The sequence below is a fragment of the Palaemon carinicauda genome, chromosome 8 (assembly GCF_036898095.1).
Source record: "Palaemon carinicauda isolate YSFRI2023 chromosome 8, ASM3689809v2, whole genome shotgun sequence".
Taxonomy (NCBI): domain Eukaryota; kingdom Metazoa; phylum Arthropoda; class Malacostraca; order Decapoda; family Palaemonidae; genus Palaemon; species Palaemon carinicauda.
Genome location: NC_090732.1, coordinates 877,502 through 901,258, shown reverse-complemented (window position 1 = coordinate 901,258; position 23,757 = coordinate 877,502). Strand labels below are relative to the sequence as shown.

The following is a 23,757-nucleotide window of genomic DNA, read 5'->3' as shown; positions in this document are numbered from 1 at the left end:
TGGCAAAGGACAACCAAACCAGGTAGCAACAATAAGAAAGCCAGGCAGGAGGGAAAGAGGACAGAGCAAGACGTTGTGATTAGGACTCAGAGCCTTCAGGAGGAACTACATTCCCAGCTGCTACTGTTGCAAATTTAAGAGCTTCTAAAGGTTTTAGGTAGTGGTGTTTAAAAACTTTAGGGGACTTCCAACCCGTATATTTTGTGAGCTCATCAAATTTCATATGATGAAAGAAGTTAATTGAAGTAGCAACAGCTCGAATATCATGGACGTGTGGAAATGACTCAGGATTAGCTTGTTTAATAAAATACAGAATTTGTTGTCTAATTCCTTTAAGGGTAATAGTTCCTCCATTCTCTCTAATAAATAAGGGCCCTGTGGAAGTAGTGGAAGTTCTACTTAAGTAGGATTTCAGGGTGGTAACTGGACACAGGGATGGATCCCGAGGAAGTGGAACAATCTTCCAGGGAGACCACCTGTTTTGGGGGTCCTCATTTTTAGCCAGGAATACTTTGTTAGGGGAGAGAAGGACCTCACCCGAAGGGAGAAACTCGATATGACCTGGGTGTCTAGACAGGGCCGACAATTCTGAGATTCTAGAGCCAGAGGCGAGGCTCAAAAGAAAAAGTGTCTTTCTTAACAATGCCATATAGTTACAAGATTCATTCAAAGTGTCAGAGGCTAGCTTTAGGACATCGTTCAAGAACCAAGAAACTGCGCTAGGGCGAGTTGATGGTTTCAGTCTGGCACAAGCTCTTGGAATGGAAGAGAAGTATGAATCCGTCAGGTCAATGTCAAAACCGACATGGAAGATCTTTTTCAAGGCTGATTTGATCGTAGTAATCGTGTTGGCTGTTAGGCCCGATTCAAAGAGAGTTCTAAAGAATATCACAGTCAGGTTCATCGTCATTTTCTCAACTTGTGAGTCTTTCAAAAACTTTGCCAGTTTTTTGACGGCTGAGTCATATTGACGGAAGGTGGATTCTCTTTTGTCTGATTCCAGGAATAGGGTATTCAGAGGGTCGATGTTTGCACCCTTTTGAACTGCGAACTTCATGAAGTCCAAAAAGTTAGGGCATTCAGAATCCTTGAGGAAGCTAACACACTGCGCGTTTGTACTACTTGTGTTAGAACAGGATTGGGTATCCCCCGGGGGCGGAGGCCTAGCTCTAGTAACAAGGGGAACCAGTTGCTTTTGGGCCAGTTGGGGGCTATCAGAGCCACTCGGCCCTTGAAAGATCTGAGCTTGTGCAGTACTTTCAGCAGGAGATTTATCGGAGGAAATAGATAAATCGTCTTCCAAGTGTTCCAGTCTATTGACATAGCGTCCATGGCATAAGCCTGAGGGTTGGGGGCTACATAACATTCTAGTTTGCGATTGGATTCCGTCGCAAACAGATCCACCTGGAGACCTGGGACCTGAGATAAGATCCATTGGAAGGATCGATTGTCCAGTGACCACTCCGACTCCAACAAGGTCGTCCGAGAAAGTGCGTCCGCTACTACATTCCTTACCCCCGCCAGGTGGACTGCTGATAGATGCCACTTGTATGACATTGCCATGGAGAAAATCGCCAACATAACGTGGTTTATGTGGGCTGACCTGGAGCCGCCTCTGTTGATGCAGTGGACTATGACTGCGCTGTTGAGGAACAGTCTGATATGGAGATTCCTGGCTGGGCTGAGATGTTTTATGGTAAGCAAGACTGCCATGGCCTCTAGGACATTTATGTGCATTTGTTGAAATATCAGAGACCATAACCCTTGGACTTTCTTGTGTTGCGAGTAACCTCCCCACCCTGTGAGGGAGGCGTCTGTATGAACGACGAGTCCCGGGGCAGGATATTGCAAGGGAACTGACTTGGAAAGATTCTTGACTTTCATCCAAGGCTACAGACTTTTCCTCAGGATTGGAGGAAGGCGAGCTCGCCTGTCTCGACGTTTCTTGGTCGCTCTGGAGCGTCACACTCTGTTTATGTCCTTTAGTTTGGACTTTAGGACGATGTCGGTGACGGAGGCGAACTGTAAGGAACCTAGTATTCTCTCCTGGTTCCTTCGGGATGTCAACTTGTCCCTGAGAAACTGTTTCGTGTTCCTCGCTATTTCCTTCCTTTTGGTAGGCACAATGTATGGGAATTGAGGTCCCATTGTAGCCCCAGCCACTGAAACTTGGTCTCCGGGACCAGACGGGATTTCTCGAGGTTGACCTGAAATCCTAAATGTCGAAGGAAGGAGAGGGCCCTGTTCGTCGCCGTGGGGCAGTTCCGGACGTTGTTCGACCAGATCAGCCAATCGTCGAGATAAGCCACTATTTGAATCCCTTGGGTTCGAAGTTCCTGAATCACTGTCTCTGCTAGTTTGGTGAAGATTCTGGGCGCTATGTTGAGCCCGAATGGCATCACCTTGAAAGCATAGGCTTGTTTGCCCAGCTTGAAGCCTAAGAAGGGGCGAAAATGCCTTGCTATTGGAACGTGATAGTAGGCATCTGTAAGATCTATGGAGGTGGTGACGGCCCCACGGGGATGTAGGGTCCGCACCTGCAAGACGGTAAGCATGTGGAATTTTTCGCAACGAATGAAGGAGTTTAGACGAGACAGGTCCAGGATTACTCTTCGTTTGTTTGAGCCTTTCTTTGGCACGCTGAATAAGCTACCTTGAAATTTTAAGCGATGCATGCTTTGGATTGCGTTCTTTTGTAACAGATCCTTTGTAAATGAACGTAGCTCTTCTGGCGGGAGTTGGTAGAAACTGTTTGGTGGAGGGGGTCCCTGTAACCAGCTCCATCCCAGACCTTTGGAAATTATGCTGGAAGCCCAGTTGCTGAACTTCCAATGGTCCCGAAATTTGTATAGTCTCCCTCCTACCTGCAATTTCTCAATGGCTTGATGATGATTTGCCGCCTCTGCCTCCGCGGAAAGCCTTGCCTCGGTGGGAACCCCTTCCGCTACCTCGGTTACGAAAGGCACCTCTGGAGCCTCTGTGGCGCTGGTAGCCTTGGAAAGAACCCTGAGATTCGTAAGTGGGGTTGAAGGCGGGGGAGGCAGCAAACGAAGTCGATGCGACTTGTGTCTAAGGGACCAACATATACTGCTGTTGGGGTTGGCCCTTAGAGGTAGAAGGCTGGGAGCCCTGTGAAACAGGGACAGACTGAACCGGGACAGATTGCACTACTTGAAGAGGCTGTCTGAACTGTGAGGAGTGGAAGGGCCTCAACCTCTTCCTGCCACGAACTGGAGCACCAGTAGATTCATATTTCCTTTTGGGAACTAGACCCCACCTAACCTTGAGGCTTTGGTTAACTCGAGCTGCCTCGCTGAGAACAGTGTTAACCATATCCTCCGGGAAGAGGTCCGGACTCCAGACCGGGGCTTTGATGAGCCTATTGGGTTCATGACGAATAGTAGCCTCCGACAATACATGTCGTCGGCAACGGAATCTGGCGTTATGGAAGTCATATGCGTCGATCAACAAGGTCTGCAGAAGTGACTTTGTGAGGACCTTAAAGATAGGTTCCTCGTCGTAAGTGGCAACGGTCATCTATGATAGAGCAGTAGAGTTAATGGATCTACTGAGCCTACACCGGGTCTCAAACTCTATTTTGATTAGGGACTCCGGTAGCTTGGGGAGGCGTTCACTGAACTGCGGGCTCAGTTTGCCTATCGTAAAGGTAGACGGGGCGTTCTGCCAGCACTCATCGTCACCAGGGAAGAGAAGGAAAGTCAATTCCGTCTCTCGAAGCTGAGGTAAGAGCTTCTCTTCCTTGGAAGCCTGATAGGCTATCTCCATGATCTTGGTTGTGCATGGAGTAGGGGTATGCTCATCTATCACAAACATAGTATACGAGTTCTTATGGGGTGTGAGCATTGTGTTCACACAATCCCACTCGTTGGAGGCGCGGACCAAAACAGACTGGGCCTGTTCCTTGGGGAAGATCACAGTCTCCTTAGGGACTTTATCTAGGCGGATCAGAGCCTCATCAGTCAAGCCAGCGAAGCCGGGAAAGGGAAATTGCAGACCCGGCTTGAAGGACTCGAAGTCTTCAATCGGTCGAGTTCCGAAACCTTCGATGGACAACATGCCATCCGAGAGGGGGCCATGTAGAGCTAACCTCCAGGGGTTACTCTTTGTAAAGGGTGGGAGCGTAGAGGCGTCGGGGATGGCATATTGCTGCTGTTGTGGCAGCCGCGAACGCATGAGTCCCTGGACTAGATTCTCGACATTTGCAACTCTTTTTTGCTGTTGTTGAAGAGTCACGATGGCTTGCTGAGTGTGTGAAGACAACATCGTCTCGAAGCGAGAAAACAGCTTCTCCGAGAAATCCGCCGGGTTAAACGGTTCCGCCGGAGGGGGAACGGATGCCGAACCAGAGACCGGTTCTTGAGAAGTCGAGGGCACGGCGACGGAGTCTTTGGGGACTCTAGTGGAGGAAGATTTGGACGACCTCGATGATTTCGAAGACTTGTGGATCTTATGCAAAGGCTTGCGGTGAGCCTTAACCTTGGGGATCACAGACCGGAGCTTGAGATCAGCACCGGAAGTCCCCGGAAAACCTTGAAAGGAAGATTGGTTTGAAGTAGAAGAGAAAGTCGGGCTGAGGAGAGGAATCTCAGCCCGGGACCCACCTGACTCACCTATCTCCCTACCTGTGTCGGGTTCCTCAAGAACCATGGGTTCGACGTCTAGATTAAGGGTTGCGACGTCTTCCGTTATCGTCCCACTCGTCTCTTCTTGGTCCGGGGCCAAAAGCAGGGACTCAATATTTTTTATGATGGCGTCCGCCAACTCCTTGGGGACCGCAGCTAGAGCCGAAGTCTTAGCAGGCTCGGAGCTCTGAAAGAGAACAGGCTATTAGTGAAGGTAAGGAATTTCATGCCAAAGAGAAAAAGAGGAGGGGGCCAGGAGCCTCCGAACACGAGGCCCTAGAGGGCATGCGAGGAGCAAAATAAAATGATGCAATTAAAATTAATTAATTGTCATTAATTGTAACTCCACTTACTAAGTCTGTACAAAACGGCTAAGAAGAATACACTTACCGATTCAGAGGTTAAGGTGGAGGCTAGCTTGTAGCATACTACACAATTGTCCAGATGCCAAACAGTGAGATCATCCACCAGGACAGCACAATGGGCATGTGAGCGACACACGTCGTGGCCGCAGGGTTGGCTAAGGAGCACTGAGCATGCCGTCATCGAACAGCGTACTGCCTGTAAAATAAAAGATACATGAGTATCCCGGGAGGAAGCTGGAGGAGGCCGGGGGCTCCGGGAGCTTAGAATACACCGCTGTAGCGGAAATAATAAACTTAAGCTTGTAGAGTAATATAGATAAGAATAAGTCAGACCGTAATCGTGATCATACCCGGGGGGGGGAGTCGAGATCAGGGGATATATATAGATATATGTGAATATATAATGAGATTAATCCTAGTGGATAAAGGTCACGCTGGCACCGGGGAGACAACTGAGAGAGCCCAGGGGTCATGAAAACCTACCGGAGAAGGCGGACAGGGGAGTCGAGGGTCAAACCCGTCGATGGCACAAGGAATTAATCGAACTCGACATGGGAATAAACGAAGGCTACGTCCGGAGATCCCGTAAGGAATAATAATGTTATGTGGAGTCCGTGGAGTGCGGAACACCATATGAGGAGGGGGAAAGGGAGGGATCTGTAATGGGTCCGTGAGGTGCGGGACCTGGGGGAGTAGCAGGAATAAAATGTGTATAAATATGAATATACACAACATAAAATCCCAGACCGAGCCGGATCCCACCCTCCTACCGATGGCCAATCAAGACGGCGGGGAGAAATAGCAACGGAAGGGTAGGGGAAATACTGAATAATTATTATTATTATTATTATTACTATCCAAGCTACAACCCTAGTTGGAAAAGCAAGATGCTATAAGCCCAGGGGCTCCAACAGGGAAAAATAGCCCAGTGAGGAAAGGAAATAAGGAAATAAATAAATGAAGAGAACAAATTAACAATAAATCATTCTAAAATAAGAAACAACGTCAAAACAGACATGTCATATAATAACTATCAACATCAAAAACAAATATGTCATAAATAAACTATAAAAAACTATGTCCGCCTGGTCAACAAAAAAGCATTTGATCCAACTTTGAACTTTTGAAGTTCTACTGATTCAACCACCCGATTAGGAAGATCATTCCACAACTTGGTCACAGCTGGAATAAAACTTCTAGAGTACTGCGTAGTATTGAGCCTCATGATGGAGAAGGCCTGGCTATTAGAATTAACTGCCTGCCTAGTATTACGAACAGGATAGAATTGTCCAGGGAGATCTGAATGTAAAGGATGGTCAGAGTTGTGAAAAATCTTATGCAACATACATAATGAACTAATTGAACGACGGTGCCAGAGATTAATATCTAGATCAGGAATAAGAAATTTAATAGACCGTAAGTTTCTGTCCAACAAATTAAGATGAGAATCAGCAGCTGAAGACCAGACAGGAGAACAATACTCAAAACAAGGTAGAATGAAAGAATTAAAACACTTCTTCAGAATAGATTGATCACCGAAAATCTTGAAAGACTTTCTCAATAAGCCTATTTTTTGTGAAATTGAAGAAGACACAGACCTTATATGTTTCTCAAAAGTAAATTTACTGTCGAGAATCACACCTAAAATTTTGAAAGAGTCATACATATTTAAAGAAACATTATTAATACTGAGATCCGGATGTTGAGGAACCACCGTCCTTGACCTACTTACAATCATACTTTGAGTTTTGTTAGGATTCAACTTCATACCCCATAATTTGCACCATGCACTAATTCTAGCTAAATCTCTATTAAGGGATTCACCAACCCTAGATCTACATTCAGGGGATGGAATTGATGCAAAGAGAGTAGCATCATCTGCATATGCAACAAGCTTGTTTTCTAGGCCAAACCACATGTCATGTGTATATAGTATGAAAAGTAATGGGCCAAGAACACTACCCTGTGGAACACCGGATATCACATTCCTATAATCACTATGGTGCCCATCAACAACAACAAGCCTCACACACGATCAGGGTCCACCCGGGATGGAGCAAGGTGATATCCAGTGTCAACATCCCCGAGGGGATGTGAAACATAAAAGCTGACTCCGAGCCTCAATATGAGAGCGAGTGATGACATCCCTGAAGTGGGGGGTGCCGTGAGGAGGCTAACGAGTGGGGCAGAAGAACAGGCGTACCAACCTGAACTGAGACCCACGACTAAGATCACACGGAAAGACTAGGATAATGAATTAATAATAATAATATTACTGATATGGTAATAAAGGAAAGAAGGGAGGCATGCTGGATAATGATAATAATAAACGTAAAATAACCCGAAGGGACGAACGGAGAGGCAGGGGAAGACCAAGCTTAACAGTGCGGGGGAGACCGAGCTAGGCAGGGCAGCCAACATAACAAGGTGTCGGTGAGATGCCGACAAAAAAACATAAAATAATAACTGCCTCGCGAAAGTCCCGACGAATTAGAATACTAGTAAAATAACGTATACGCTAATATGATCGCTACTACGCACATGAAAACGTAAAACGAAGTAAAACTAGTAACGCCCGAAGGCGACCAGGCATGCCAACCTAAGTGAACAAAGATATCGTAATATCATAAAATAACTGTTAATGTAATAACAGATACAGTGAACCCTCGCTACTTCGCGGTTCGACCATCGCGGATTCACCACTTCGCGGATTTTTTCCATAACCCATATATATACAGTAACATATATATATATATATGTATGCATGTATTTATGTATATATGTATGTATGTATATATGTAGGTATGTATATGTGTATACATATAAATATATATATATATATATATATATATATATATATATATATCTAAAGTAGGAAGATGTGATGTAGTTCTAAGGGAATAGTATGGGAAATATGTCTTGGTAATAAGCAAAGCTCTACCTCCAGTTTGTTTCTTCGTTATGATCAGAGATAAATGTAAACAAAACATTGGTTGCCATTTTTTAACGTGCTTTTTAGCGTGTTTAGGAAACGCATGATATAAAATTGCCTTTAATATTTGTGCCTGTTTTAGTGTAGGGTACTGTAGTACATGCATTAAGTGTTCTGTACATTAAAGGGTAGTTTGTTAACAGTACTACGTACAAGTGAAGGTTTTAAAAGTCTGAATATACATGTTGAATAAATAGGTAAATATGGTGTCACTACTTTGCGGATTTTCACCTATCGCGGCCGCGTCTGGAACCTATCTACCGCGATAAACGAGGGTTCACTGTAAAACCATGGTATAATATAACACAGGGTGTGAACCGTGGAGACCCAGAAAGTTCAGGACGAGAAACAATCAGTATAGAAGACTGATTGCTAAGCGTCAAGAACGAGAGAGAGAGAGAGGAGGTAGCCAGCCAGCATGGCGGACCCGATGCGGGGTCGCGTAATATAAAAACTGAGATAATTAAATAACCAAGGGCAAGACCACCTCCAAAATCTCAAAACTCATAGATCTGGTACTTAACTTAGGTGGAGTAACAGTAGAATCCGACATCCTGGGATAAATCCTGGGTAAACCAAAGGAAATCACACACCGAGAAAAGAATAACAGCGTCAAAGCAGGTGCTATGAAAAGGAGTGTCGTCACTAGCGTGGGTGGGCTCGTTCATAGTAGCGATTGGAGTTAGGATGTTGAACGGCTCCTCGCTGTTCGGGGATGTTGACAGGAGTTATCTAAATGGTGCGAGACCTCTGGTTGTGATTTATCACGCCCCAGTTATTTATACCGACACCTTATTAGGTGAGCGAGCTGGGTTCAACCTAGCATTCCTATACAATTTTTTCTCTGGTAAATTCATAGCAGTTATTACCTTAGAAATGATGTAAAAGGAGCATTTCACTGGGCGGCACAGATCAGAGCCCAGAAAGTATTTAATTTTAGTTATTGATGAACCTGAACCATGAAATAGAACTTCAAAAGATTGTTTGGTCAAACATCAGTACAATCACAGTATTGTAAAGATACACAATGTCATGAAAGTTATTTATTGTATAATATATGTTGCAATGAAAAACTAACATTTAAGGGGTTTAGGTGTTATATCTGGTACCGTACAATGATAAGTTATAATGCGTAGCAAAGGCACATACAACTACGATGATTTGCTTCAAATAGAATTGCATACCAATAAGTAAATCATTATTTTGTCTTAATTAAAATCTTATTTCATATCAAGTAAATGCAGATATTCAATGTGTTCATACTCTAGTAATATTTATTTTCTTTTTAGCATGTGTTGACGGGTGTGTTGATGTCCTTCTTGACGAAGTTGAAGCAATGATTGTAGCAGTTACATCACTTGATGTTACAGGTTACATTCCAGCTCCTTGGCCATCAATAACAGAAGTATGAGAATGATATATTTATGTGTTTTTAAAAAGATTTATTTGATGTGCAAATTTAATGTTACCATCTATGGTAATATTAATCAATCTACTGTATATTGTATAAATATATCATATTAGAAGCAGAAGTATTTCATAAGAAACTTATTTGATTAATTTGAGGGAATGGAGAGATGTAAAGAGAGTCATAATATAATTTTTCTTATGCATTGAAGTGGTACAAGTTTTCATTTGCTTATAGACCAATTTTCCTTAAGTACTGTAATTAGATATCTTAAATGTTACAAAAATCAACATTCTACAAGGATAATATATAGAATCTTTTATTTATTTGAAAAGACAGTGAAGAGAGTTTTATAACATTTCCAACGGGTTAGTATGGAAAAAATATGAAGAACAAAACCACAGTGGGGTACGCATTCAATTTGTTGACAAAACTACCAGTCATGAAAATAAGTTTTCTGAGTTGAAACTATTTGTACAATCTTTAAATAGAGGCCTTTGTCATAGGAGTGGCATATACTGTACTTGTGATTTTTCCAAAATTTGCTTTGACACAAAAATATGGAAAATAAGAAAAAAGTTTTTTTGAAATTTTATACTTCAAATAATTACAAACCTTGATAGTATTATCTAACTATTGCTGTATATTACATTGACAAGGAGGCCTGAAATGACCATAAACATTACTAATCTTCCATTTTAGGCTATTTATAAATTTAATCAATTGTACCTTCTTTTTATTAAACCTTTATCATTAATTATGTTTAATTTTAGAGATGAATTAAACACTTGTTTTCTGTACAATATTTTTTTTAGAATTTATTACCTAATTCATGCAGAGCTGATTTTATTTAGAAATATTTTTTCATGAAGGTTAGGGAGGAGATAAAGTTAAAGATAAAAATTTTACTTACGTCTATTCCATTACAGATTCAGAATTTTACTGAGATTCTACGATCACAACTTACACGTTATCATAGCCATGTGGATGAGTCACAAGAATTGGTTGTTAATTTTGATTTGCAATATACTGCTACCACTCTTCTTTCTAAGGTAAGATATCCTAATAATTTATGCCACACACTCAATCTGAAATTGCTCATCAAAATTACAATAATTGTTGCATTCATTATATAAATATATGTTTGGTATACAAATAAAGTTGAGAAAGATATCAGAGCAACAGCCTCTCTATTATAGTTGTATTTTAAAATTTGGAACAGCATAAAGATGGAAAATGGGATGGATATTCATTGTAAGAAATGTGTATGGTAAATTTATAGCTTATGATATACTTTTCATGTCGAGCAACATACTTTTATTAATAAAGATATCTGCATTTCAGGCCCAGCAATTAGAAGGAATTGCTAGAAGAAATGTTCCACCTTCTGTAGAACTAAAGTCTGATGCACAGGATGTGTTGGATCTTCTTGAAAATGCTTATGCTAGATTAGAAGGTAAGTATTTTATGTTGGTAAGAAATGTAAGCTATGATATTGCAGCAGTGGAGATTGTTGAGAAAGCTGTGCTATGTCAATTTTGTTTTCATTGCTTATAATCCTTACTTTAGGCATTTTATATTTTCAGAAACCATTGCATATTTGAAGAATTATGCAATTGGAGAAACTCCAAGCATATCTGTTGGTGGAGCTTTGATGGTAGCAGAGGCAATTTTAAAAGAAATAAAAAATCGCGATTTTACCGACTATGGAGATGATGCCGAAGTTCAGTTGAGGTTAGCTTATGTTACTGATTGTATTACTGTACAATATTGTGGCATTTGAATATTTTGACATATTTAACTTAATATACACCATGTAAACTGGGAATAAGATTTTAATGCAATATTCTATTACAGAAAAGCAAAACTATTGCTGGAAAGAATCCAGAGAATGAAGCAAAACAATTTGGTTATTGAAGGAATTAAAGACCGTTTAACTGAAATCAAGAATAAGATAAAGGAGCTCATAGAAAGAATTAAAGTTTCAAATAGAAAAACCAATGAGGTAAGATGCTTTTTCTTTATTGTATGGCAAGTTTTTTTTATAAATGTAAGTAATTTACTCTATATTTAATTGTGAAAATGTGTAGTTAAGCAAGATTTATGTACAGTAATACCCCGCTTTACATCGGTGTGACCTACGTTAATTCTTACTTTACGTTGTTCATCCTTGAGAGTATTGGATACAAAAATAAAATCCAAGTTCCGCCATTTTATCTGAACTTATGATGCTTTCTATGTTGTGCAATAACAAAGTACTGTCCATCCATATACCAAGGCACTTCCCCCAATTTTGGGGGGTAGCCAACACCAACAATGAAACAAAACAAAAAGGGGACCTCTACTCTCTATGTTCCTTCAGCCTAATCAGGGACTCAACCGAGTTCAGCTGGTACTGCTAGGGTGCCACAGCCCAACCTCCCACATTTCCACCACAGATGAAGCTTCATAATGCTGACTCCCCTACTGCTGCTACCTCCGCGGTCATCTAAGGCACTGGAGGAAGCAGCAGGGCCTACTGGAACTGCGTCACAATCGCTCGCCATTCATTCCTATTTCTAGCAAGCTCTCTTGCCTCTCTCACATCTATCCTCCTATCACCCAGAGCTTTCTTCACACCATCCATCCACCCAAACCTTGGCCTTCCTCTTGTACTTCTCCCATCAACTCTTGCATTCATCACCTTCTTTAGCAGACAACCATTTTCCATTCTCTCAACATGGCCAAACCACCTCAACACATTCATATCCACTCTAGCCGCTAACTCATTTCTTACACCCGTTCTCTCCCTCACCACTTCGTTCCTAACCCTATCTACTCGAGATACACCAGCCATACTCCTTAGACACTTCATCTCAAACACATTCAATTTCTGTCTCTCTATCACTTTCATTCCCCACAACTCCGATCCATACATCACAGTTGGTACAATCACTTTCTCATATAGAACTCTCTTTACATTCATGCCCAACCCTCTATTTTTTACTACTCCCTTAACTGCCCCCAACACTTTGCAACCTTCATTCACTCCCTGACGTACATCTGCTTCCACTCCACCATTTGCTGCAACAATAGACCCCAAGTACTTAAACTGATCCACCTCCTCAAGTAACTCTCCATTCAACATGACATTCAACCTTGCACCACCTTCCCTTCTCGTACATCTCATAACCTTACTCTTACCCACATTAACTCTCAACTTCCTTCTCTCACACACCTTTCCAAATTCTGTCACTAGTCAGTCAAGCTTCTCTTCTGTGTCTGCTACCAGTACAGTATCATCCGCAAACAACAACTGATTTACCTCCCATTCATGGTCATTCTCGTCTACCAGTTTTAATTCTCGTCCAAGCACTCGAGCATTCACCTCTCTCACCACTCCATCAACATACAAGTTAAACAACCACGGCGACATCACACATCCCTGTCTCAGCCCCACTCTCACCGGAAACCAATCACTCACTTCATTTCCTATTCTAACACATGCTTTACTACCTTTGTAGAAACTTTTCACTGCTTGCAACAACCTTCCACCAACTCCATATAACCTCATCACATTCCACATTGCTTCCCTATCAACTCTATCATATGCTTTCTCCAGATCCATAAACGCAACATACACCTCCTTACCTTTTGCTAAATATTTCTCGCATATCTGCCTAACTGTAAAAATCTGATTCATACAACCCCTACCTCTTCTAAAACCACCCTGTACTTCCAAGATTGCATTCTCTGTTTTATCCTTAATCCTATTAATCAATACTCTACCATACACTTTTCCAACTACACTCAACAAACTAATACCTCTTGAATTACAACACTCATGCACATCTCCCTTACCCTTATATAGTGGTACAATACATGCACAAACCCAATCTACTGGTACCATTGACAACACAAAACACATATTAAACAATCTCACCAACCATTCAAGTACAGTCACACCCCCTTCCTTCAACATCTCAGCTTTCACACCATCCATACCAGATGCTTTTCCTACTCTCGTTTCATCTAGTGCTCTCCTCACTTCATCTATTGTAATCTCTCTCTCATTCTCATCTCCCATCACTGGCACCTCAACACCTGGAACAGCAATTATATCTGCCTCCCTATTATCCTCAACATTCAGCAAACTTTCAAAATATTCCGCCCACCTTTTCCTTGCCTCCTCTCCTTTTAACAACCTTCCATTTCCATCTTTCACTGTCTCTTCAATTCTTGCGCCAGCCTTCCTTACTCTCTTCACTTCTTTCCAAAACTTCTTCTTATTCTGTTCATATGACTGACCCAATCCCTGACCCCACCTCAGGTCAGCTGCCCTCTTTGCCTCACGTACCTTGCGCTTTACTTCCACATTTTTCTCTCTATATTTTTCATACTTCTCTATACTATTACTCTGCAGCCATTCTTCAAAAGCCCTCTTTTTCTCTTCCACTTTTACCTTCACTCCTTCATTCCACCATTCACTGCCCTTCCTCATGCTGCCTCCAACAACCTTCTTGCCACATACAGTAGGGTCCCGAATTATGCGAGAATTTGGTCGATTAATGACCTCGTGTAAATGGAAAATCGCGAATTTCGAAACACACAACTAACAGAAATAATTCCATTGCGGCCATGGCAACCAGCAATTTGCCTATTCAAATGTGTTTACTACCCATTTCCAATACTTTCTTTGTACTATACTGTATTTCTTTATAATATCAAATTGTTCTTGTAAATAAATAAAACATTTAATATACTTTAAAGTTCTAATAACTTGAAAAATGGTTAAAATTACAACCAGGATAGGTGTAAACACCATATATTTCCCGTTATAACACAACCCAAAATACAGACAAATTTTAATGTTTGTCATATCTATTGTATAATACAACTGGTGAATAGCAAAACCATCACTCTATAGACTAGCTTGTTGTATGATTGAAAATCCAGAATTATCAAAATAAAGGCGATTTTATATCATGCGTTTCCTAAACACGCTAAAAAGCACAATAGAAAACGACAACCAATGTTTTGTTTACGTTTATCTCTGATCACAACGAAGAAACAGACGCATTTATACATCTGTGTTTTTGAATTGACAGCAATTTTACCAAGTATAGATTATATGTTGAATTTGTTATTACCAATGTTCTAATTATTTTTTATTAGAACTTTCAAATAAATGAAATGAATGCCATTTATGAAATGTTTTTCTTTATGATGCCGCCTGAAACGGAAACCTTCCATTTGTTTACGCTCCATCTTCGATCATAATAAACAAACGAATGCATTAAACACACATGATCTAAGTCATAACTAATGATATTACAAACATTTAGTAAACATTATGTTATTACAAATATTTTACTTACCGTATCCATATAAATTCCTAAATTCGTAGCAAAGCTGGAAATTTTTTTTTCCTTATGCGTTTAATCCACAATAGCAAACTGCCGCTAATGACAGAGTGATAACTTACGATAATTCTAAACTGTTACGAAAGATAATTGTCCTTTCCATATCCAAAATACTTTTCCTAACTTCAGTTATAAGTCAACTTGTACCCACCTCAATTATGGATCCATATGCAAAAAAGGTAAAAGAAGAAAGTACTAGGCCTATTTTTAAAGTCACCGAACGATTAGGTTACCGCTATAACGTTCGATGTGAGAGAGAGAGAGAGAGAGAGAGAGAGAGAGAGAGAGAGAGAGAGAGAGAGAGGGATGGTTTTAAAGTACTGTACTAAACAATAAATATGATAGGTTATAACACATTGGTGTTTATATAATATTAACTGTATGATGGTTTGAATAAGTTAAGATATGGTGTAAACAATTCTTTGTTATTGTATTCGCGCGGAAGCTAGACATCAGCTGATGTGATCACAGCCAAAAGTAAAACAAAAATAAGTTAGCAATACTCGATTTTTAAAACACACCCGAAATTTAACAACATAAGTACATGTTTTATTATAGCGCAATTGACATTTAAAGAGTAAAAATTTTCTGGAATAGAATGGTGTTTCCTAAAAAATAGTGGTTTGCGGACGAAATCGGTTACCGTATTTTAAGCTATGATTGAAATGGATGTATACACGGTATAATTTTTTCGTTTTGTATTTAATTGACACTTCAAGAAAACCGATTTTGGTTTCTTCATCTATTTGTAAGTATTGTATAACGAGAGAGAGAGAGAGAGAGAGAGAGAGAGAGAGAGAGAGAGAGAGAGAGAGAGAGAGAGAGAGAGAGAGAGAGAATCAGCTTTTGTAATTGAATGTCGTGTTTTTGTTTCGTGTACCCCCTGAAGCGAGGAATTGATCGCCACAACTAACAATATTCATGTTAATTTCATTTTTAAACTCAAGTTGCCATATGTGAACTATGGTTTTATTTCTTACGGAGAGAGAGAGAGAGAGAGAGAGAGAGAGAGAGAGAGAGAGAGAGAGAGAGAGAGAGAGAGAGAGGGATTTCTGCCATCAAATCTCTCTCTCTCTCTCTCTCTCTCTCTCTCTCTCTCTCTCTCTCTCTCTCTCTCTCTCTCTCTCTCTAGATTTTATTTTACCGTCTACTCTACAAAACCAATGTTTGCAAATCAAATGTATACTGTTTAAAATATGACAAAATATTGACGACTCGTTACCGAAGTTTAGGCTATTCACTGCCGATAAACGAACCCAGTCTACTCGTGAAAACCTTGAACGCCCAGAGGGAAAAATAAGGCTTTTAAATATACTGTACTAAACAAAAATAATGCTTTAATATACCATCATTAACACTACCATTACAATTATCGTAAGGTTGGAGAAAGATAAAGATTGCCGAGAACGTAACCACATTTCTGTTTACATTTTGTCAGCTGGACTCGCACAGTTAACAGTAGATTTCATTGTTGATGTGGAATTTTATCCTTAAATAGGCTATTCATTATGAAATTATGTTAATGAAATGTAATGTTAATATTGTTTTATAACATTTATTATAAATCACCGTATTTAGGGCTACCAATATACTTAAAAAGACAATAGATTTGATACATTTTGTAGTGCTTGACTCGCGAACTTTGAACAGCCTCGCGGATACAGAAAATTTATTTTTGAAAAATAGCGATCGCGGAAAAGGGGAATCGTGTAATTCGAACACGCTTAATTCGGGACCCTACTGTACTGTACAGTACTGTAATGTACTGCACTATACAATACTAAACTACTCATGGATGCTTATTAATGTAAATGTCGGGTTCTCATAAAAGGGTAGCAAGTTATAAGTAGTTTTTCTTGTTCAGTACATGTATAAGGAACATGTGGATCACTTTAAAAGGTTAAAATCAGCCTTACGTCAAAATTGCTTAGGGCGGGTCTGTTGGAACCAATTACCGACATAGGGCGGGGTATCACTGTATGTGTCTACTAGAAAGGTGAATAGTATTATGTAAACCAAAATCATTAAGAATTTGTGTTCTTTAATAAAGATTTACATTCTGTGATTAGCGAGTATTGAGTAGAATTACCATTGAAAAAGGGAAAAACAACCATCCTCACTGCTGACCAAATAGATGTTGCAAAAGTGGCTTTGATCAGCAACTACACCTGTGCTATAGATTACAATTTTCCTCTTATAATCCACTTTATACATAGCAGCACTCTTGTGAAAAGTAGATAGATCAATGAGATATTGAAATATGGATCTCTAAATATTTATGCTTTCTCTTGATATATTCTGTATCTCTAGCCTTGAGAAGGGGAATGGATGATAAGATAACCTCTCAATTATTCCTTCTCTTTAAGAATGACAGACATGTCTACTGTCATTCTTTTGCATTGGTCATAAAGGAAATTTCAATTATAAAATTTCTTTTTTCTATACTCACCTAAGTGTAGAGATATAAGGCTTCTTCAAGATAATGTTTAGCAAAAACTGACTTAGTACGCTATTGAGCTGCTTAACAAAATTTAATTGAAGTAGTTGCACTACTAATGTGATGTACCTTCTCTTTTAAGCCTTTTATTTTATTTGTATTTAATTTTTGTTCTCCTTAGTTGTTAAGAGAATTGAACATCAGTTGTTCTTTTTACGACTCAGCAGCTTATCAAGGATAACAAGTAATAAGAAAGGTAATAAGGCCTATTTGCAATAAGAAAGGGTATAAGGAATAAACATAGACTGAAATAAAAACAAAATTAAAAATAACAGAAATGAAAAGAAACCAGAAAAGGAGGAGGAATGGAAGATAAAACGGATTTTGAGCGAAGCGAAAAATCTATTTTTGGGTGAGATAGCCATGGCGTCCTGATGGAAGGTTCCTTTTTGGTAGCTTCCTTGGGTATAAGACTACTAAGATATTCCCAGAGAATTTAACCACAGGTTATCACAGAATTCTAACTTCTGGAGCGAGTATCTCAAAGGTTTCCCTTTAAGACATCGTAATACAACAGGGGACGCGCATGTCTGAACGCGCCACATAGCTATCTTCACCCCGAACAGAGTTAATGCTTCGGTGTGTAAGGACTGAGAATAGCTGGGAGCCGTTCCACAGCTAATCTCACTCGTGGCTACTACTGATACTCGAGACGTAAACAAACGGACGCCATTGCTCTAATGATGTCACGCCCGTCTTCATCCTGAAGCCAGTTGCTGCCCATCACCATGATACAGTAGCACAGGGTGGGAACAAAACTGGACGAAGTAGTAGGGAGGGTCCATCAGGACGCCATGGCTATCTCACCCAAAAATAGATTTTTCGCTTCGCTCAAAATCCGTTTTTTGGGCTCAAGCCATGGCGTCCTGATGGAAGAGTACCAGAGAATCAATGTATCGTGGTAGATTTTCCCCCAGTATTAAGTGCCTAGGCATTGACAAAACAGCAAAGTAATCTTAGGTAAAGAACCATAGGAACGAAGTATCCTGCCCCCCTTGGCAGGAAGTTCCCATGGGCTATGCCGACGTCAAAGTGGTATTGAAGGGCTATTCATCCTGAGAGAAGAACTTGAAGAACTTAGAGATGAAGCGGAATGTTTGGTATTTGTATAGGAACATTCTGAAATTAGACCAGTGGTGGTTGGGCACTGTGTATAGAGTTCATCTCTTGGTTATCAGAAGTAAGTATTCGTGTAGGAACCTTACTTAGTCAGGGTGAATATAATTTAGGATTAAACATCTTAAATTCTTCATAACCATAAGAAAGGAGGAATAAATAAAACTATGACAGGTATGTATTTCATAGTAAGTAGGAGCTGAAAGAGACGCATAAGTAATAAAATAGAAATTTTATTTCACAATGCAGAAATTAAATAATTTACAGCAAAAGTAAAGTTCATTTACAGTAATAATAATGTACATAGAAATAAAGGCTTGCTCTTGAATCTGAAAAGGAATTTTAGGATATTAGTAGGTACTCGTTCTCGAGGAACGCAAGTCTTAAAACAACACATCATGCTCAAGGCATGCGGCACTTGTGTGACACTATGACATTTCACCTGGGATAAGAACAGTTATAAAAGCACTAAGTGTTTTTAGACATCACTATGAATCGCTCGAGGGTCAACATAGGCACCCGAAGAGTTAGAGTCCCAAGTAACTCACTGTTCTACGCAGAGTTAGGTGCAGGTTTCATAACACTACCTGCGGCTACCACAAAATGTTTGACTTCGTGCACTTGTTTCGCATAATGTTTAAAGAAAACTCGCGAGGACTTCCAGCCCGTGAAGTTTTTAAGGCTTTCAAAGTCCATGCTCTGAAAGAAATTCAGAGAAGATGCCACTTTTCTAGGATCATGACCAGCGGGTGTACTGTTCGGATCCGCTCTGCGAATGAAGTAGGTGATTTTCGCTCTTAATTGTTTCAGTGACAGGTCGCTGCCCGATGTTTCTCCTTTGAAGAGTTGGCCTCCACCAAAGTTCGAAGTTCTGCGAAGATAGACCTTGAGACTCTCTACTGGACATAGAGAGACATCCTCCTTCAGGGGGCATATTCTCCAAGGGCCCCATCTTTTGGTGGGTAATTCATTTTTAGCGAGAAACGTCGGATCAGGGGAGAGGGTCACTTCTCCTGAATCGGTAAACAGGATGTGTCCTTCTTCTCTTGATAATGCCACTATTTCGCTGACTCGAGCTCCCGAAGCGAGAGCAAATAAAAATATAACTTTCTGAGTCAGATCCTTGAGGGGGCATGAATCATTGTCCAAGTTGGAGGCGAAATGGAGTACCTTGTCTAGTGACCAGGAGATCGGTTTCGGAGGGGGTGCTGGACGTAGGCAAGCACATGCTTTTGGTAGTTTGTTGAAGATGTCGTTGGACAGATCAATTTGGAAAGCATATAGAATTGGTCTAGCCAAGGCCGATTTGCAGGTGGAAATCGTATTGGCTGCTAATCCTTGTCCATGAAGGTGAATGAAGAAGGACATACAGAAATCAATTGTGATTTCTTTAGGATTTTTTGCCTTGACAAAGGAGACCCATTTCCTCCAGGATGATTCATATTGCCGTCTCGTGGATTCGGTCTTGTATTCCTCTAGGAAGTCTAGACTTTTCTTCGAGATCCCAAACCTCTTCTTTGCGGCAAGGGAGAGAAAATCATGAGATGAAGGTCCTTGATTTTCGATGATGAAGCGAAGACAGTCGACTTCTGTACTTGTTGAGAGAGAACTGGGCCCGGGAGAGGGATCAGCTTGGGCTGCAGCTCCAGGACCAGGGGGTACCAGTTGCTCCGGGGCCACTTGGGAGCCACTAGGGCCGCTGTCCCTTTGAAGGTTCTCAGTTTGGAGAGGACTTTCAACAGAAGGTTGGTGGGAGGGAACAGGTAGATCTTGGACCACCTGTTCCAATCCAGTGACATGGCGTCCACTGCTTCTGCTTTGGGGTCCTCGTACGGGGCTACGTACAGAGGAAGTTGATTGTTGTCGCTCGTTGCAAAGAGATCTATCTGAAGTTCTGGGACTTGGTGAGAGATGAAGGAGAACGATCTTGCGTCTAGAGACCATTCCGACTCTATCGGGTTTGTCCGAGATAGAGCATCCGCTGTCACATTGCGGAATCCTTGTAGGTGAACTGCAGACAGGTGCCACTTCTTCTTCTCCGCCAGACGGAAGATTGGGAGAAGCACCTGATTTATCTGGGGCGATCTTGAGCCTTGGCGATTGAGACAACGAACTACCACCGAGTTGTCTAGGGTTAGACGGATGTGGATCGAGGGCGGCGGGGATAACTTCTTCAGAGTTAGAAGGACCGCCATGGCCTCCAAGATGTTTATGTGGAACGTCTTGAATAGTGGAGACCAGGTACCTTGAACCTGTTTCTGGTGGGAGTGACCTCCCCAACCTTCCAGTGAGGCATCCGTGTGGATGTTGAGTGATGGAGGAGGGTGTTGGAGAGGAATGGACCTTTTCAGGGCCTTTTCTTCCGACCACGGCTTTAGGAGGCGTCGTAGTCTGTTTGGAAGCCGTCTCTTGAGGTCTCTTCGAGCGATGGATGCCGAGCGTCTCCAGACTCCCGCGGCATCCTTTAGCTGTGCACGAAGCACTGGGTTTGTCACTGAGGCGAATTGTAGAGAGCCTAGAACTCGTTCCTGCTGTCGTCTTGAAATGCGTTTGGATTTCAGTAGTCGCTTGACAGACCCTGCTATTTCCTTCCTTTTCTTCTGGGGGATGGAAAGGCGGTGTGACTGAAGATTCCAGTGGATTCCCAACCACTGAAACTTCTGAGCTGGAGAGAGGCGAGATTTTTTCTCGTTGATCTTGAATCCCAGGTGTTCTAGGTACTGGGTAACTTCGTTGCAAGACTTTGCACACTCTTCGGGCGATGGAGCCCAGACTAGCCAGTCGTCGAGGTAGGCCATCACCTGGACGTTTCTTAGGCGGAGCTGTTGTACTATGGCATCCGCCAGTTTTGTGAAGATCCGAGGGGCCACATTGAGGCCGAAGGGCATGGCCCGGAAGGCGTAGCTTTTCCTTTGGAGTCGAAATCCTAGGTAGGAGGAAGCGTGATGGTTCATTGGAATGTGCCAGTAGGCATCCGCCAGGTCTATAGAGACCGTGTAGGAACCTTGAGGCAGAAGGGTCCTTATTTGTTGAAGCGTCAGCATCTTGAATTTGTTGTTCTCTGTGAACTTGTTGAGGGGGGATAAGTCCAGAATGACTCTGAGTTTGTCTGAGTCCTTCTTGGGAACACAAAACAGTCTCCCTTGGAACCTGGTGGACTTTACCTTCCTTATCACCTTCTTGTTCAAGAGGTCTAGAACATATTCTTCCAGAAGGGGGGTTGATTGCTGGAAGAACTGCTGGAAGATTGGGGGTGGTTGCGTCCAACTCCAGCCTAGACCGTTCTTGATGATGCTGTGTGCCCAGGGATCGAAGGTCCAACGATCCTGGAATTGGCGGAGTCTTCCTCCCACCGGAAGCACTTCATTGCTTCTGGTGTCCCGAGGACTTGCTGCCTCGGCCGCTAGCTCCCTTTCCTCCTCTACCTCTGGAGGGACGGCGAGATGCGTCTTTGCTTGCACCCCTGAATGAGCCTCTACCTTTGGCATGAAAGGTAGTTAATGGTTGCTCAAAGGCAGGGGTGAAGACCGGTGACTGTGACAACACCGGTTGGGGGACCAATTGAAAGGTCTGTTGTGGTTGGGCAACCACTTGGGAGGTAGCGGGTCCCGGAAACTGACGTCTTTGCTGACGTTGCTGGGGTTTTGACTTTTGAGGTTTCCTCTTAGGCTGAGGTCCGTCGTCCTGAGAGGGTTTCCTTTTCCTGGACATGCCCCACTTGTGGAGAAGGTTCCTATTCTCCGTGGCGGCTCTGTCAGTTATTTCCTTCACAAGGTCAGAAGGAAACAGGTGCTTTCCCCAGATGTTGGAGGAAATCAGCCTCCGGGGTTCGTGTTTCACGGTGGCACCGGCAAACACGAATTCACGACAGGCTCTTCGAGCCTTTATGAAGTGGTACAAGTCCTTCATTACCGTCAGTAAGTGGGATTTGGAGAGTACCATGTAGTGATCTGGTACTCTAGTGTCACAGGCCATAACTTCCAGTTGGACTTGATGAGAAAGAGATGCCGCAAGCCTCTCCTTCGTGTCTTGTTCCCGGCGAAGGAGGTGATCGTTGAGCTTAGGGAGGTCTTCATTAAACTGACGTCCGGCGACGTCAGGATCGAGCCTTCCCACGACGAAAGTATGCTGAACATCTTTCCAGTGTCGAGCGTCAGGGGGGGTCACGATGGAGAAGGGTCTGCACTCCTCCAGTGCAGGGCAGGGTTTCCCTTCTTCCGCCGCTTTAAGGCATGCAGCTAAGGCCTTTTCCAAGAATGGAAGAACCGCAGTATCAGGTGCAACGTAAGTAGGGTGCTTCTTGCTCAATGCCGGAAGCTTAGAGCAGGTAAAGCCTCTACTCTTAAATGCGGAGGCTAGCATAGCCTGGGCCTTTGCGAGATCGAACACTATCTCTTCCTTAGGTTCGGTCTCTTCCTTCGAGGCAGGTTCGGAACGAAGCCGGACGTAACAGTCCGGGTAGGCCTCAAAGCTTGGGAAGAACTCCACATCTTCCAAAGGGACCGTGCCGATCTTATCACTGACAAAGATCCTGCCGGTCGCAATAACCATATGCTCTGCATACCTCCACGGGTTGGCATGAGAGCAAGCGGGGAGATCCTTGACCGAAATCTTCTTCGGCTCTCTGGATCCTATCATCGACCTGATGGACTCCTGGTTCTCCTTCAGCCTGTCGTCCATGACGGCTCTAATCAGCCGGATCAGTTCTTGAGTAGAAGAAGAAGGATCCGGAGTCGAGGAGGTAGACGGAATAGACATTTCCGTCGGTGTAGGAGTAGGAGGGGGGATGGACGAGGGAGCAGCTTCTAGCTCCGACTCGGTGTACTCCACCTTGTCTTCGTCCTCTTCGGCTCCTTGAGCCATAAGCGTCTTCTCCGTGTCTTCCGAGACGTCTGAAATCTGTTCGTCATCCTCGGAATCCAAACGACACTCGTGCATGGACTGAGCCATGACCACATCAGGTTCCACCGTAATTTGGACAGTGGGGATCACATCTTTGGGTACCACTGAGTCAGGGGAGGCCTTAGGGAACAATAGTGACCTCAGTTCTTCGGTGGCCAGGTACGGTCCGGTAGCATTTTTCTGGAAGCCACGCACCCACTTGCGCAGCTTTTCACGAGAAATGTCTCTAATCTCCGCTGAAGGAGGGTTATGGAAGGCCTCAACTAGGTGAGCCTGGCAGACCGTACAATCCAGTGGATTCCAAAACTTCAAATCCCCTTTCTTGTCTGCACAAGGGGCGTGAGTCCTGCAAGCCGTATGCCCGTAAAACTGCGGGCGTTTCACAGCGCAGAAGGCGAAATCACACTTCATCTGCTCCTCCTGTGGAAGAAA

General features: G+C 42.5%; 1 protein-coding gene across 1 annotated transcript in view; it reads left to right on the top strand.

Moving 5' to 3' along the window:
* The window catches only part of LOC137645595 (laminin subunit alpha-1-like), a 497,060-nt gene that overhangs the window by 391,288 nt on the left and 82,015 nt on the right, over nt 1-23,757 (top strand). Inside the window, exons 36-40 of the mRNA XM_068378394.1 lie at nt 9,290-9,405; nt 10,338-10,460; nt 10,753-10,864; nt 10,995-11,142; nt 11,266-11,413. Coding sequence (XP_068234495.1) covers nt 9,290-9,405; nt 10,338-10,460; nt 10,753-10,864; nt 10,995-11,142; nt 11,266-11,413 — 647 coding nt within the window. The remainder of the gene's footprint in view (nt 1-9,289; nt 9,406-10,337; nt 10,461-10,752; nt 10,865-10,994; nt 11,143-11,265; nt 11,414-23,757) is intronic.